The 16,596-nt window shown below is 34.7% G+C and overlaps 3 protein-coding genes across 3 annotated transcripts; 1 reads left to right on the top strand and 2 right to left on the bottom strand.

Moving 5' to 3' along the window:
• Nucleotides 1-231: 231 nt before the first annotated feature.
• LOC147068308 (guided entry of tail-anchored proteins factor 1) lies at nt 232-3,259 on the bottom strand. The gene is made up of 2 exons (XM_085952889.1): nt 3,095-3,259; nt 232-2,295 (listed from the first exon to the last, which is right to left on the bottom strand). The coding sequence occupies exons 1-2, from the start codon at nt 3,179-3,181 to the stop codon at nt 1,882-1,884; spliced, it is 501 nt and encodes a 166-aa protein (XP_085809015.1). The 5' UTR covers nt 3,182-3,259; the 3' UTR covers nt 232-1,881.
• Nucleotides 3,260-11,600: 8,341 nt separating this feature from the next.
• LOC147068307 (glutathione S-transferase C-terminal domain-containing protein homolog) lies at nt 11,601-13,925 on the top strand. Its single transcript, XM_085953287.1, has one exon. The coding sequence runs from the start codon at nt 11,690-11,692 to the stop codon at nt 13,559-13,561; it is 1,872 nt and encodes a 623-aa protein (XP_085809413.1). The 5' UTR covers nt 11,601-11,689; the 3' UTR covers nt 13,562-13,925.
• A 464-nt stretch (nt 13,926-14,389) lies between these two features.
• LOC147068306 (mitochondrial import receptor subunit TOM40 homolog 1-like) lies at nt 14,390-15,822 on the bottom strand. The gene has a single exon (XM_085953289.1). It carries the CDS (start codon nt 15,504-15,506, stop codon nt 14,550-14,552), a length of 957 nt encoding a protein of 318 aa, XP_085809415.1. The 5' UTR covers nt 15,507-15,822; the 3' UTR covers nt 14,390-14,549.
• Between the last annotated feature and the right edge of the window lie 774 nt (nt 15,823-16,596).

Below are 16,596 nucleotides of genomic sequence, written 5' to 3'. Positions count from 1 at the left end.
AAAATCTACAACGAAACATTTTACATCAATTCAAATAATTATTAAGAAACAAAATTGACTTTTTATGTAGTTTAGCAATTTTCTCACTTACTAAATATTTGATATGCCTTTTTCACTCCCACTTAGATTATTTTGCGTCAAAAGCTCAATGTAAATATATTTATATAATATTATGTTTCGGTTAGAAATTAAGTGTTATCCAAATGCTAAAGAATAAAAAATGAAATTTTTAGAAAATTCGTTTTATTTATCTTAATCATAAGTTTCATCAAACCCTTTCACAATCATAATAATGCAATTAAAATACGCGCAGTAATAATATCATATTTATTGAAATGTCAAATTAAAAGAAAGGAAACTGTTGTAATATGTAATATATTCATGTTCTTTAAAGAAGCTGTAGCGCAGTTTCCAATTACACTGTATAACCGCAGCCATAGACATGCACCAGACACAGGAACGCGCCAAAAGGGGGTATTGGGGGTGCACGGCACAGCACCTACCTGGGTGGCAGGATTCAAGGGGTGGGAAAATACATAATACCTAATTTTTACTATTAAAACTATAATATATTTAATTCAGTTGCATAAACTGAATCTAATGTTGAAATATATGAAGTACCTATGTGTGTTGCATACTGTCAAAGGGTGGCAAATCAAAGAATTGACAGAAAATATGTTTAACATAATAAATACATAATATGCATAATAATCCTATTTATGACTAATGACAATCACCAGAAGAAAAATTACTAAAATTCACAATTCTTTCATAACAAGAAATTGATACATTATTATTAACTGTACAGATATGATTACAAATTTTGTTTATGATAATTTTCCTAATAATTTATTAAAGTATTATGAGTACATTGGTGAAGTAATATTTCTTAAGTGAATCAATGAGTGGCTGAAGGTATGTATTATTAACAAATTTATACTGATTCTTCATAATTGATACTTCACAAGATAATACAATCAGTTTTACTAAGCACATTCCTCTTTATTGATTATATGCACTCTCTGTGTTGCTTAATAAACCAAAATTTATTTTATAATTTTAGGTATCAGTAAAATTCATTAGAAAAGCTGCAAGTTGCAAAAGTGCGGTTGTTAATCGCCATAATATTAATCATCTAAATAAATAAACATACTTAAAAAAAATATTCAAATCACCATGAAAAATTAAAAATAAATTCTGTAGTATTTTAACTATGTATCATAATGTTATTTGGCATATTCATAAGAGTACAATAATGTATTTTCTTCGACAACATCTAAATTGAACATTACCGACAATTTTGCTTCTAATCTACCGAAATTGTTGATTTCTCTAACAAAGTTCGGTAGACACAATTGGTTTTGATTTTCAGCTCCACGACGGAACGGACGTAAATATTTAGCACCATAAGAGAATTGTAACGAATTTAGCAACTGGGTTGCAAACTGACTTTTTGGGCCAAAGACTACGACTGTTGTACGATTTTGCTATCCTCTGGCCTAAGCTTTGATATCTCCATCCAAAACAATATTATTATTTTAGAAAATAAAATGAGATGTCACATCCTACAATAATCGTGTAACTAATTTTAAAAAAATGTTTGCCCATACTTTCTGAAGCAAAACATCAATCACCAACTGCATAATTTTACTATTTTTATCTATCGATCAACAACTAAAGAACAAATGGCCACAGGTGTTTCAGAAAAACAAAATTTCGGAAAACGCAGATAAATTTATAAATATGATTTTTTTGATAGTTGGATAAAAATATTGGAGAATCGGCCACAGTTAGCAATTTTAATTATATGTGCAAAGCAAAGGAAAGTATATGCTTAAAATAATTGCATTTAGTTTGTAAAATATAATATAGTACAATGTCTTAAGAACTACATATAGTTCGCATCGATATTCTTGAAATGATAACCCACGCGTGTGGAGTAATGGCACTGGGAATATTACTCGGGTAGCTAAAGAAGCTTTGGTATGGGAACAAACTCTGATCCAAAACTACCAAGGGTACATTTCGGTACCATATCGACGAGATCAACATGACTGCTCCGACCGCAGACTGCAGACCGTACGTTATGAAGAGTTTCAATTTGAGGTTGCCGTTGATCCTCGACTGTGCCAATTGTTTCTGGAGCTCCTCTAATGAGTTGATCTTCCGTTGAAGTTTGCTGTATGCCGAGAAATTGTCTTTCATGGATATACCTTGTTGCTGGGTTTTTAAATCACTTATTTCACTTACAACATTTTTCTCTTCGGAAGTCGGTCCACCAATGCAAATCCAGAGCTGAAAATTATTAAGATGTATTCAATAATTTCATGCAGTATATAACACATGTCTGTCAATAATAGAGATGTGTAAGGCTGATTTTCCAGTCACGCTGATCGGCGATTACAATGTAGCGTTTCCTAATAAAACTGATTGTTTGGCGCTGTGCAGCATCAGCGCCGACGGTCAGCGTGACTGGAAAATCAGCCTATGAAGTTGAAGGCGTTTGAGGCAAAATTGAGAGCAGATTTAGATATGGCTGTTAAGTCTCAAAGTTTTAGAGACGGGCCCCGGTTACTATATCGATAGTTTAATGCACAGGCAATATATTTCAATATTGAATTAATAATGCAAATGTGTATATTTAGTCCGTGTCTTTTCTGTGTCCAAATATTGTATGTGAAAAATATATTGTCAGTGATGTCAAAATGAATCATGATATCAAAGCTGAGAATTGTGCTTTATCTCCTATTTCAAGAGCACACTTGGAGGTCTTTCTATAATATTTGTGCAAAATAAGCCTCCACATAACCACGGTACGACGTATGCGGTTTCGATTTTGTATTTATAGGACACACAATGTCTGTTCTCTCATTACACTACTAGGTACTTGTATGATATCAACAAGTTTAATAATAAATGGTGTTCGACCGTAAGTTAATTATATTGTGTTTGCTTGGATTGTCCTTCTAATGTCTTTTCTAGAAATATTATTTGTGAATTTAATTGCAACAGTACTTAATATTTATATTTTCTATTATATTGTTATAGTCAAATCAGTTGGTGCTTTTTGGGTAATCTTATTGGAAATACTTACTGGTTTTAAAACAGCTGGTAATATGGCGCTGATGAAACTCAGAAGAGTAAAGTATACTAATAAAACTAACTCAATACCAACCAACATTTTCGGAATAAGTAATGTTATTTTTGATGAACGCGAAATTTTAGGTTATGAACATATCATCTGATGTCAGATTTATCTGACGTTTATTCGGGTTAGTACTACAAGCAGTGTTGCCACATTTTCAAAGTGGAATTATAGTACAGAGCCTCAAAATTATAGTATTTTGGCCAAAAATATAGTACACGTTGAATGCCCAATACTTTTGTGCGTTTTCTAAAAAAATCGGCGTAAAGAAGTAATTAATGTCTCATTTTTTTGACGAGATTGCCGCGATCGGTCACAGTCAGCAAATTTTTTCACAGACAGCTCGTTTTTTAGGCTAGAATTCCGCAGTAGCCGCAAACTGCTCGTATTTTCACAGTCGGCTCGTTTTTTTAAGGACGAATTCCACGGTGTGTCGCAGTCGGGATATTTTTTCAGAGACGGCTCGTTTTTTTAAGCCAAAAATTCCGCGGAGGGTAATTATTAACGTTTCGTTTATTTACACTAATTATTGTGTTCAAAAATAATTAACAAGGACTTCATATACTTCACTTTACTTACAAATTTTAAGGAACGCAGAAATTTCAATAGGTTTCATAAAAAATCATAAATATAGTAAGTATATTACCAGAAAATATTAGTAGATCTACTTAGTTAACATGGAAAAAATGGTTAGGTAATTTTTAACGTTTCATTTTTTTTAAACAAATTTCAAAATTGAAAGTTATTCACGTCACCTTTTTTTAGGCAAAGGGGCTTTTTTAAGTTATCGCAGATTACTTTAGTGATATTTTTCATCTATTGACAATTTTTTTCGAATTTTTCAAAATTATAGTATTTTGGGCGTACTATATATACCTGTTTTATATCGTACATAGTACGCAGACGAAAATTATAGTACAAATATTATAATAATTATGGTACGATTGACAACACTGACTGCAAGATTTAAAAAATATGTGTATGCCCAATTCGTTCCCCCCATGATATAGCAAGTTATTATAATCATGGTTTTTGTAAATATTAGATTATGTATTTGTTTTAATATAAGAAAAAATAAATTTTTATAGATGAGCTATCAACCAATTTAATAATTTAGCAGCAAGTAAACTTGATATTGAAAGTAAGCAAAGTGTTGCTAACCGTACTATATTATTGTATTCATACTATAATTTTCGCCTAGTAAGCCCAAAATACTATAATTTTGAGAAATCGGAAAAAAGTTGCCAATAGAAGAAAAACAACGCCAAAATAATCCGTAAGAAGCAAAAAAAAATCACCATGTCTAAAAAAAAAAGGTGACGTTAATTACTTAACACAGCGATTTCCAAATTGGGGGCGCGGATTGTTGCAAAGGGAGGCGCGAAAAGCTTAACACAATTAATGTGGCCATAGATTTGCAGTTTGCAAATGCATAGTTTAGAAAACGGCCGCTAGTTGTAAAATACACAAAAAAACAGTCATATAAAAGGTTGTTTGCAAACCTTTCTGCAAATATGGAGACTAATTTTATCATCCCTCACTTCTATACTATTGTGAAGCGCAATGGCTATCTCGTAAAAAAGGGTCAAATAATAAATTAATCATAATGTTGAAATTTGAGGCAAATTGGTTTAGGAACGATAATTTTGTTGTTAAAGTTGTCTATATGGTTGAAATTTAAAAAAAATTGAGTGAATAAATCAATTCAAGGACCACTAGTCCAGTCAATCTGTACTTTATGGTTGCAAAAGGTCGGGTAGAAGATTTTTTTTAATTTGTATATATGGTAATGAGTGACAAGAAAACGAATTTTGCCAATTCGGATGACTTCGGCACAACTTTTTTGGCGGGCAAGAAACCGCAAAATTTTGGGTGTTTTTTTTTGGCTTTTCGCTTATATCTCAAAAACGGTTCGTCGTAGAAAAATATGGTTTGAAACAGAATTAAAGCTTATTAAATTTCATAAAAATATTTATATAACACGTTTTTTTCTATCTTTAACCGTTTATGAGATATTTGCTGTTGAAAACACGCGTTTTAGTAAAAATCAAACTTTAATGAGAAGAAATACTAATCTAAACTTAAGATCTTACAAATAAAGTATGTATATTCATAGTTTTAGAAATGATTGCAAAACAAATGTTAATATGTACAGAATAATAATATTCACCAAACATCTTAATTTTTCAACCGTTTCTGCCGCTTTGGTGAGGTGGAGTAGGCAAAGGTTTTACGTCGTCAAAGTCTTGCAATGTAGCTCCCACGTCGGAATCATTATCCTACAAAACTATATAATATATTATATTCCATTAATTTGAAAAGAATGGAGAGATATTATATATATATATATATATTAATTTCATATCATCCATTACCTGTTCATTATTGGGAAGTTCTGCTTGAGTATAAAAGTTATCTTCTTCAGCGTCCTCTTCCTCCAATCCAGAAATATCTGCTACAATTTCACAATTTACTCCACTGCAGTTCTTGCAAATTGACGAACAGTTCATCCCTGATTTTCCACAGGTACATGCTTTACTGCACCCCTTCTTGCATGCACAAGAAAGTACTTTCAGTATTTTTTCAGGCGCTGGATCTTAAATGATCTCCACGGGTATTAGGCCAGTGCTGGTTCGCTGCCACCCCAATCTTCTGTTTTTTTAACATTGCCAAGCCAAGTTTGTATTTGGTAGTAGGATCTCAGCGAATGGTGTCGCGCTGCGTCTCGAGTTGGTGGTAGTCTTGATATATTAAATTTAATCTATTTGGCCGATTTCATGAATAGCCGATAACGCAGTGTCCAGTGTTTCCTCAGGTCTACAGGCATCACTGTACAACCTCATAAGTACCTGTTCTCCTGCTACAGCTATTTCATCAGTGCTGGCATCTGGATTGTTGAATACTGTGACCACTTCCTTCAACTGAATATTCTTCTCCAAAATACCACACAATTTAACCTTTCCATGGCCAAAACGAGAAGATGTTGTATCACACCCACTGAACGCGTGTGTGAAAAGAATGGTACGTGCGTCATATTTAAACGATTTTGTCGAGAACAACACATCTGGTTTACTTCCCTTTCCAGGTTTTCGAAAGAATAAGTTGTCCAAGAATTGTCCTTTTGCCGACATCAGTACAAGAAGGTCAATATCTTCACCTATTATTACTACGCTTTTAAATTCATTTGCTTTTGAAATGGCAGTAGTTACAATTAAAACATCGGCATCCTCTTCTGTCTGGTTCACTTTTATGCCAACCCGTGAGAAATGTGTTTTAAGTAGTGTTATCAAGCGATTTTTATTACTTCCGTTGCTCAAAAAAAGTTCCTGGTCCATCTGATTGACAGTGTTTCCTTGAAACATAATTTCAGGGCATGGTTTTAAATTTATACGGCGTAATCTTTCTACAAACTTTGTCCCACTGGATGCAGCATTGGATGGATATCCGTCAAATACAACTTCAATTTGTAACTTATAATGTTTTGTCAAATAATCCGAATACATCTTCGCAATGTCATCAAATCATGAATTTCGGGGCCAAACTACTTTATGTAGGAGATGTCCTCCGTCAACCACAATAAACTGATTGTTAATGTTGGTGCTGTGAGTCTCAATGCTGGTGAAAGTAGAAATTAGAATGTGGCCCTTTCTACCACTCCCACTAACCCTCCCCCCACCCCCACGCACCATCTGGAACATTGCGCCCATTGACAATAAAGACTAGTTTGTAAACCTAAACTAATTAACTAATTAATAAACCCCAAATATTTTTTTAATAGGTAACTAATCTTTTATTATTATAAAAGTAGGTACCCTAATAATTTCAATTCTTAATAATTTTAATATTACTGACCATATTTTAAATCAGAAAGATATTATTAAACCAATAAAAGGTAATTATAGGATAATTTGAAATAACAATAACAAAATATTTAATATCAATAGCATATTAACTGAAAAAACCCAGCGAAATTAGTGGACTTTATCTAACTAGTCACTCCATTACCTGCGGCCCACATTCCATGAATGTAATAAACCCACCATTACCTACCCAACGTATTTATTAAATTTAAAAATAAAATAATAATATTGAAATATAAGGTAATGAACTTTGTTTTTCGTCTCCTGAACATTTCAGATATTGTCGCTTTGGACAATATAATCCTAGAGCGACGATATACTATGTTCAACAGCAAGTATCTCATAAACGGTCAGAGATAGAAAAAACGTATTATTTAAACATTTTATGAAATCTAATAAGCTCTAATTTTGTATATAACAATATTTTTGCTACGACCAACCGTTTTTGAGATATAACCGAAAAACCAAAAAACAACCAAAATTTTGCGGTTTTTGCCCGCCAAAAGTTGCGCCGAAGTCATCCGAATTGGCAAAACTCGTTTTCTTTTCACTCATTACCATATATACAAATTTAAAAAAAATCTTCTACCCGACCTTTTGCAACCATAACGTATTTTTCCGGTCTATTTGACTGGACTACACTAATGCATTTACTGATTTAAAACGACAAAGTGAAGGCATTCATAAAAATTGGAGCTTAGGAAATCAAAATGACAAAAAAAAATGTCCGCTACGTTTCCACTTTTAAATGATTTCTACGCCAAATATATTGAAGCAAACAAAAATCTATTTACTGAGTTCTTGGTTAGTTTGCTAATGCACTTTTCACATTATTTTATTAATACCAAAAAAAAGTCACCTGCGGGCTGCTTTGTATCTAACCTATTGAGTAATTTTAAATCCTGACCCAGTGGGTCCGCTTCAGGGTGTGGGGTCCATGATAGAATCCATTTTTTTGTCAATGAACGAAGATGAATTTGGATTGACTACTAACTATTGAAATTGAATGTGCTAATAAACAAGCACATTCGTCAAAAATTAATGTAATATAAGTAATAAAACCTTGTTTTTTTTTTCATTTTTGTATTCGTAAGTAGGTAGGTACATTGTTGACTATTTAAAAAGGTGTTTGTATTATTTAATGAAATAAGGGGGGGGAGGCGCTTAGATTAGATTTTTTTAAAAGGGAGGCGTATTAACATAAAGTTTGGAAACCACTGACTTAACATTTGAATTTTGTCTAAAAAAACAAGACGTTAATTACTCTTCATGGATATTTTGTTTAACTCAGCCTATAGTAATACGGAACGACTCTACCTACGCTATGGCCAGTCCCAAGCCCGGATAAAGGAGGAGGGTTCGTCGTAGGGCTAATCACCCAACACCAAAACAACTGCCTTGGACCCCGGTCTCTCCATAAACCAACGACCCAAGCAAAGAATTATTAAGGACAAACGATTATATATACAATGTGGCACATGGAACGTACGCACTATGTTGCAGCCGGGCAAGATGGAGGAGGTTGCAATTGAATTGCATAAGTATAAAATGAGCGTGACTGCATTGCAGGAAATAAGATGGGAGGGCGCAGGTTTCATAAACAAGATAAACTACACTTTGTATTACAGTGGATCTGCAGGTACGCAGGGTCGCTATGGAACTGGGTTCTTAATCAGCTTTGATATCCGCAGGGCAGTACTAGGGTTTGAGCCAATTAGTGAGAGATTATGACGTAAACTTAAACTGAAAGGTACACTTTTCAATATTACGTTCATCAACGTTTATGCCCCAACTGACGATGCGACCGAGGAAATTAAGGATAGATTCTATGAAGATCTGCAGATAGCCTGCGAAAAAGTCTCCCCACATAATGCTCTAATTATCTTGGGAGACTTCATTCAATGCAAAAATTGGAAAAGAGGAAGCATTTAAAGAAATAGCTGGGCAGCACAGTTTGCATTAAACGACAAGCGATAATGGTGAACGTCTATGCTTTTTAGCGGCTGCAAATAATTTAATAATTAGTAGTACATGGTTTAAACATAAAAATATCCACAAAGGGACCTGGAAAATACCTGGAAGTAATACATGCAACCAAATAGATCACATTCTTATATCGAAAAGAAGAACGATAACAGTGGAGGATGTGCGCGTCTGCAGATGAGCCAATTGCGATTCTGATCACTTCCTGGTGAGAGCAAAATTAAAACAAAAAATCTCCTTAATACTGAAAAAAGAAGGCCAGCGAAGAACTAAATGGAAAGCTGAAAAATTGAGGGATGAAGGAATTTTGGATAAATACCAGGAATCTATAGAAACAAACTTAAAAATGACGTTAATAGCCGATAATGTGAATGTGGACTGGGAAAATACAAAAACTGTATTATCAAGAGTGCCACAGAAATTATGGGGGAAAACAAAGCAAAAATAGATGCAGGATGGTTTGATGATGATTGCAGGCAAGCACTGTTTGAAAAAAAATGAAGCAAGGAAGAAATGCCTACAATGGGAAACGCGCCAAAATTACGAAACTTATAAAGAAAAGAGACAAACTGCAACAAAGCTCTGTCGAGATAAAAAGCGAATGATGCTCAAGAGAATACTCCAAGACATGGAATGTCAAAGAAGAAACAATGATCCCAGAAAATTTTACAAGACTCTTCGGAATCTAACGAAATCCTATCAACCCAGATTAAACTCCTGTAAGGATAGTGAAGGACAAATGCTGATCGAAAAAGAGGACATTATGGAAAGATGGAAAGGCTATTTCACAACACTTTTAAATCGGGCTTATAGTAATGGTCATGAGGAAACGGAAGCAGTATTGTACCACACTGCTGAGGAATTTATAAATGAGCCTACTCTGCCTGAAGAAAGGAGAGCATTAAGAACGCTGAAAAACAATAAAGCACCTGGAACCGACAGGATAACAGCCGAGCTGATAAAGAGTGGTGGCCCAACACTGGAAGCAAATATCCACAAGATAATTCTCAATATTTGGGAAAAAGAAATTCTACCTGAGGAATGGAAGATGGGTATAATCGTGCCTATTCTGAAAAAGGGAGACAAAACAATGTGCGATAACTACGGAGGGATCACAATTCTAAACACAGCTTATAAAGTTTTCTCATTTGTATTGTATAGCAGGTTAATGATCTATGGTGAGTAAATCCTGGGAGAATACCAATGCGGCTTCCGACCAAATAGATCCACCATAGATCACATCCATCTCACGAGGCAAACTATGGAGAAAGCGCACGAATACAACCTTACACTCCACCACCTGTTTATTGATTTTAAACAAGCTTTCGACAGTGTGAATAGGGATAAGATGCTGCAAAGCCTAAAAATACTGGGAATTCCCTTAAAACTAGTAAGGCTAATAAAGACCACACTGACGAATACTCAAGCAGTTGTCACTGTGCAAAATGAGCAAACTGAAAGCTTCAAAATCGAATCAGGTGTGAGACAAGGGGATGCGCTATCCACTATGGTTTAACCTTGTGGTGGAATCCATAGATCGTGAAACCAACATAAGAGGATGGGTAGATAACAGTACAACGCAGATGTGCGCTTATGCTGACGACATAGTAATTACAAGCAGATCCAAATAGAGGATGATCGATCATGGTGCTACTAAGAAAATAAAAGCAGAAAACGCTGGGCTGCATATAAACCAGTCAAAAACTAAGTATATGGTCAACACACGCGATCAGGTACCGCTGCAGAATAAAGACATAGGACAGCATGCATATGAAGGGGTGGACAAGTTCACGTATCTCGGATCCAGCCTAAATACCCAAAATAAGACAGCAGAGGAGATAAAAATCCGCCTTATCTCCGGAAATAAATGCTGGCATGCCTGCAAGCGACTGGTGGGGTCGAAAATTCTAGGCCGAAGAAGTAAACTTCTAATTTATAAAACAATTATTATAAGGCCAGTGGTCACTTATGGCTGTGAGACTTGGTGCTTAACTCAAAACGAGGAAAACAAATTAGCTGTCTTCGAGCGCAAAATACTCCGCAAAATCTTCGAACCCACGTTGGAAAATGGGAACTACAGAATAAAAAAGAACCACGAGTTGGAAGAGCTGATTGAACAGCAAACAATCATAAGATACTGTAAGTCCTAAGGACTACGATGGGCGGGACATGTGGAGAGAATGCCTGAAGTTAGAGCGCCTAGGATCATGACGAAGTGGCTACCCCAACGGAAGAGACCCAGAGGCCGTCCAAGAAGGAGATGGGCTGACGCCGTAGAAGTGGACTGGCTTCATATAGGAAGACCCGGTAACTGGAGAAGTGTGGCGAGAGACCGGAGTGAGTGGAGAGCGGTTGTGGAGGAGGCCAAATCCCACCCCGGGATGTAGCGCCGTGGAAGAAGAAGAAGGATATTTTGTTTAAAAAAAATAAGACATTAATTACCCCACGTTTAATTTTTTGAAAATGCAGAAAATTATTGGTCACTCAACAACGCGTACTATATTTTTTGCCGAAGTACTATAATTTTGATGGCACTGTACTATAATTCCACTTTCAAATAATGGCAACACTGGCAACGCTTCAAACTCGTGTATTCGTGTTTTGACAGTTCTATGACTATTATCTATGGTACAATTCAACAACAAATTTAACCTAATATTCTGTGAACGTAATTATTTATCTCGTTTTTAGAAAATAAACAATGAATACAGGGACAATCGTTTATTTAAAGGTGTACGATGTGTGTACTATTGCGGATGGATACATTTTGGTTCAGTGCCCTTTAGAAACATTGGTAGTCCTGTGCGTTTATGAATATTGTCAGCACCCTGACATCAGTATTAAAATCATTTTGGAAAATAACTTAACGTTACCGCAAGTATCATTCTCATTAAAAGACAATCTTTTTCCGCTTGTAAAGTCGCAAGATATTCCATGGCAAGTCTCATCGTGCAAACTTCCAGTGATTACATCTGATTTTACTGTGATTACTGGACTGTGTGCCGTCGTCAGACATGTATGTAAACTTAATAAAACGGCCAACCCGAACGATGAGCACCCGGAAGGTATTCTCGGATTCCGAAGTAGTTGCTTACAAGCACCGAATGAAGTATCCGTCTGGACAAAGTTTTGCGAGGTGGAAATTTTGGATACTGTTGAACTTCTTTTAAATACCAATAGATGCGAAGAGTCTTTTGAAATTCCTGATAATATTGCAAGATTTGAACAGCATCTCGGACAACCGCTCAGAATACACAATGTTTATAAATTAGCCCGTGATATGGCCAATTTATCTGTAGATAAGGTGGAAGTGAAAATATTAAGCAATGGAGATACCGATGAATCAAAACCTGAAACGGATACTATAGAATTGAAACGTAGTAGATCACAAGTTAAACAAAGAAATTGGAAATCAAACACTAAATATAAGCACATTACAAGCTCCACTCCGATTGCGGAATTGGAGCTTGAACATAAATTTGCTGAAGGACCTTACCTCACTTTGGCTGACGTTATATTATTCCCTTACTACTATCTATTATTTTCCATTCTGGATTTAACAGATTTACTTAATTACATACCTAAAACTGTAAAATGGTTCACAACTGTAGAGTCGCTCGCATCGATCCAAGAAGTGAACAACATATTGTCAAAACTCTCCATAAATAAACTGACTATTTCAGGAACAAAACCGCATTATACGATGCCAATTATCAAAGAGGTTAGTCTTTACAAAACTGATCCGAAAAGAAGCAATCCCAAGAAAAGACTTTTTACAAAAGAAGCCGACGTGGAAGCTGCATTAAGTATAATTACTGACGGCTTGGAACTAAAACTGGAAAGTAACATAATTTCTGATGTCAAATCCAAAATTGATTGGACTACTATTCCTCCAGATGCCAATCCTTACGGTGGTCATCTTCCAGACAAGAGAATGGAGAGAAAAACGCAGCAACTTGAGAATTTGGCGTTGGCTACCATACAACTTGCCAAGAACGGTGATAGAATCATTGACTTCTGCAGTGGCAGTGGACATTTAGGTATTTTACTAGCATACCTTTTGCCAAAATGCACGATTATTCTGCTTGAAAATAAAGAACAGTCGCTTAATCGCGCTCAGTCAAGAGTAGTCAGCTTAGGGTTGACTAATATCTACTTTTTTCAATGTAATTTGGACTTTTTTAAAGGCGATTTCGACATAGGAGTGGCTTTGCACGCTTGTGGTATTGCAACAGATTTAGTTTTAGAGAACTGTATTAGTAAAAACGCAACATTTGTTGTCTGCCCGTGTTGCTATGGCTCACTTCATTCGACCGACAGATTAAATTACCCCAAAAGTAAGGTTTTTTCGGAGATTATACCTGTCGCACAATACATGTGCATTGGACACGCCGCAGATCAGACGCACGTTGACCATCCGATGGAAAAAAGAGGCGCTAGATGTATGTCGATCATCGACTCTGACAGAGCGAGACACGCTATCAATAATGGCTATTCTGTTTCTTTAACTAGACTTGTACCTTTGAGTTGCACTCCTAAAAATATGTTAATTATTGGTATTGCAAGCAAATAGTTCAAATTAATTTTCAAAAATATCGATGGCTTCATACAAAGATATTGTATGTCCAGTTTTTGTTGAAATTGAGTTAACATACACAAAACGTTTGTCTGCATCATATATTCATGATGTAAAAATATTGTACGTCCAAATAGGATATTTGAGAATATCATTCCAATACATATGTCCATTTCTCATGCATCTCAAATCTTAAAATTCGATTTTCTCAAAACATACAAAACTGGACATACAACATCATTGACATTTCGCATCAACAACCATCGATATTTTCACTGTTATTGGAGTATAAAGAATTAAGGTGCCGAGCATTAAACGAGTTAAGTAACATTAAGTGATATATAATTAAAAAATGAATTTTCACATCATCACATCCCTAATTATGCATGAAATATGATTCAAACAGCTTATCCCCAACATTAGAGATCCAATGTACATGATACTTATATAAAATATCATTATTATAGCAACTGTATATAATTTGATATTTTGGCTTGACTTTTCTCTTTCAAACACTAAAAATATTAGTAAACATAAAGAAATATGTATCAATATTTTATCATGGTAATAAAGGATCATTTTGAGAACAAAACTTCATTTACAGAATGTTGAAAACAATAATTACATAGTATAGTTTACATTAATTTTGAAGCTGGTTTACTTGACTCGGTCACCAGTGCACTTGTGAATATTCAATCCTCAGCACCCTAATCATAATATTATGTACTAAATGAAATTCATTTCTAACATTGTGTGCCTTTGATTATTGTATATTTTGGCAGGTGTGGTGTAAATAAATATGTAACCATGAAAGATATTAACTTCTTTTATTTATAACATTTCACCTATCACACATCTAATATATTGTAGTTCATCACACTGTGATTCGATAAAATATTCACAAAAGATATAAATAACATATTATTATGATTAAAAATGATTTAAAACAATTAAAATTGTAGCTATTGTGTAGTATTTACAATGTTTACATAGTTAAATCTAGTCCTATTCCAAATTTAAATATATTTGAAAAGTTAGTTAACCCGCTTAAAGTTATATTAATGTTTGCTGTGTTATCCTTAAATATGTTTCTTGATACATTAACACCGGCCATACCATTGGTGTCTACGCAAGTTCGAAGTGTCATTTCTTTTTCAGTTAATTGACAAGCAACTGATACTGTCGGTTTTTTTGTTTCAAAACAATAGTCCACAATGGATCCGAAGCAAAACTTCATATTGTACTGTTTGTAAAAGCAAACTTGTACTCCCTGCAAACCTACAGAGCCAGATGCGATGCTTCTTTTAACGACATCGCGATATCTCCCTACTAAATTCAATCTACTAAGTTCGGGTTGTTTCGAACTTCCAATTTTAACTGCCAATTCTGTACCGATTGCAGTTTTCAAATCGACTTCGCGCAAGAAATGTGCTGACAATTCCCCGCTGGAGAGATCTACATTAGACAAAGATACGGATCCCGTATAGTTGTGACCGTAATAATCCATTATACCTTCCACTGACCCGGCGCCCATGTGTTGAACGTGTCCTAGAATGGTACACTTCATCTCTTTCGAAAAGTCATGCTGCAATACAAAATTGCTAAAACCTACACGATTCAGCTCGTAATCATACTTCTTTGATTCTCTTCCAATGTATGCGCAGTACGGTTTATAATACTTCAATTCACCTTTGTCGAGATTCAAGTTAATATTGTATGACATCTCATCGTTTATTGCTTTGTTTACCATCAAACTTACACCTCCGAAACATGTCGGATATATATCTTTAGTTCTCTGATTAATATCGATCAGCAATCCTGGCCCTCGAATAAAATAAAGTTTTCGGTATCCTGACATGATATCATTGAATGTAGGCACTTTTTTAGACATATCAAGATTGTCTCGAATCGAGGAGAGCTCTTTGTCCAATGTAGACCACATTTTTAACAATCAGTAAAAAATACCTGAGTGAAAATTGCGAATTATTTTAATTGAATGGAAAAGTCACTCGTTTTCTACTTGACACTTTGAATAGTTTAAAAATAGACATGACTTGAAGACAACTCAAACATCTGTGTATTTCTATCACACTTAACACAAACAAAAAATAGATTTGAAATTATGTAATGTGTTATTTTGTATCATACTACACAATAATATTTATTTGAATAAACATCCGTAATACATAACTGCTGATTACACATAATAATTTTTAAAACTGGTTCAAATCTTGTGTGTGTTGGTGTAACTAAAAATATTTTTTTCTTATTGAGAATTTTATGATAATGTTATCTTTTTTAAGCAATAGTGTTGACTTGTGGAACCTCCAGCTGACACCAAGCAACGCCTGAGTTAAGAGGCTAAGTCAAGTTACTGCCAATTTAATTTTCTTAACAGAAGAGAAATATTATATTTTGTTTTCTTACATTGAAAACTAACTGAGTGCCTACCTATCTTTTCAGATGGAAAAATATATGTGAATGTCCAATTTAAGATCCTTGCAAAACAATATTCTTCTATTTCTTTACACTTGCTTGCAAAGTGCTCAACGCTAGTTTCCATTAATAGCTAAAAACTAGCAGTGTAATGTCTACTTCTACATTATTTTAATGTCTCTCACAAATTACGTCCACACCAACGTTCCCTCTAATATTTCTATTCATCTGAGCAGTGGCGTAACTAGGGTTGGTGTCACCCGTCAGTGACAGGCCGTCACCCTCACACACATACAATTTTTCATTAAAACTTATATTTTAAGGTATTTATTAATTTCAGTGGTTTTATATAATAATATCACTAATAACGATAATTTTTGAAGAACTAAGACTACTATGAGACTGTACTGACAAACGTCAAAGACTAGGAAATGTAGAGGACCAGGCACATAGGTGGTCATTGATAAACACTAAAATAAGTATCTTCTTTTCGTATACTTTGGCACGCGATATAACGGGACGGATATAGTGATCCCACTCGACGTAAAATTTCTCCTGCGTGCTCGCATTAGTCGCACTTGATCTTTATCTTCCCA

The sequence above is a fragment of the Rhyacophila brunnea genome, unplaced genomic scaffold (genome assembly GCF_057557595.1).
Source record: "Rhyacophila brunnea isolate RB1 unplaced genomic scaffold, BYU_Rbru_1.0 scaffold_3, whole genome shotgun sequence".
Taxonomy (NCBI): Eukaryota; Metazoa; Arthropoda; class Insecta; order Trichoptera; family Rhyacophilidae; genus Rhyacophila; species Rhyacophila brunnea.
The sequence above is the reverse complement of the archived record's forward strand: the minus strand, read 5'-3'. Positions and strand labels throughout refer to the sequence as shown.

Excerpts from the sequence above, each read along its gene's own strand:
- LOC147068307 (XM_085953287.1), top strand. The coding sequence starts at position 11,690 with ATGAATACAGGGACAATCGTTTATTTAAAGGTGTACGATGTGTGTACT.
- LOC147068308 (XM_085952889.1), bottom strand. The coding sequence starts at position 3,181 with ATGTTGGTTGGTATTGAGTTAGTTTTATTAGTATACTTTACTCTTCTG. Across the intron at positions 2,296-3,094 it reads TACCAGCTGTTTTAAAACCA|CTCTGGATTTGCATTGGTGG; the intron begins GTAAGTATTTCC and ends AATAATTTTCAG.
- LOC147068306 (XM_085953289.1), bottom strand. The coding sequence starts at position 15,506 with ATGTGGTCTACATTGGACAAAGAGCTCTCCTCGATTCGAGACAATCTT.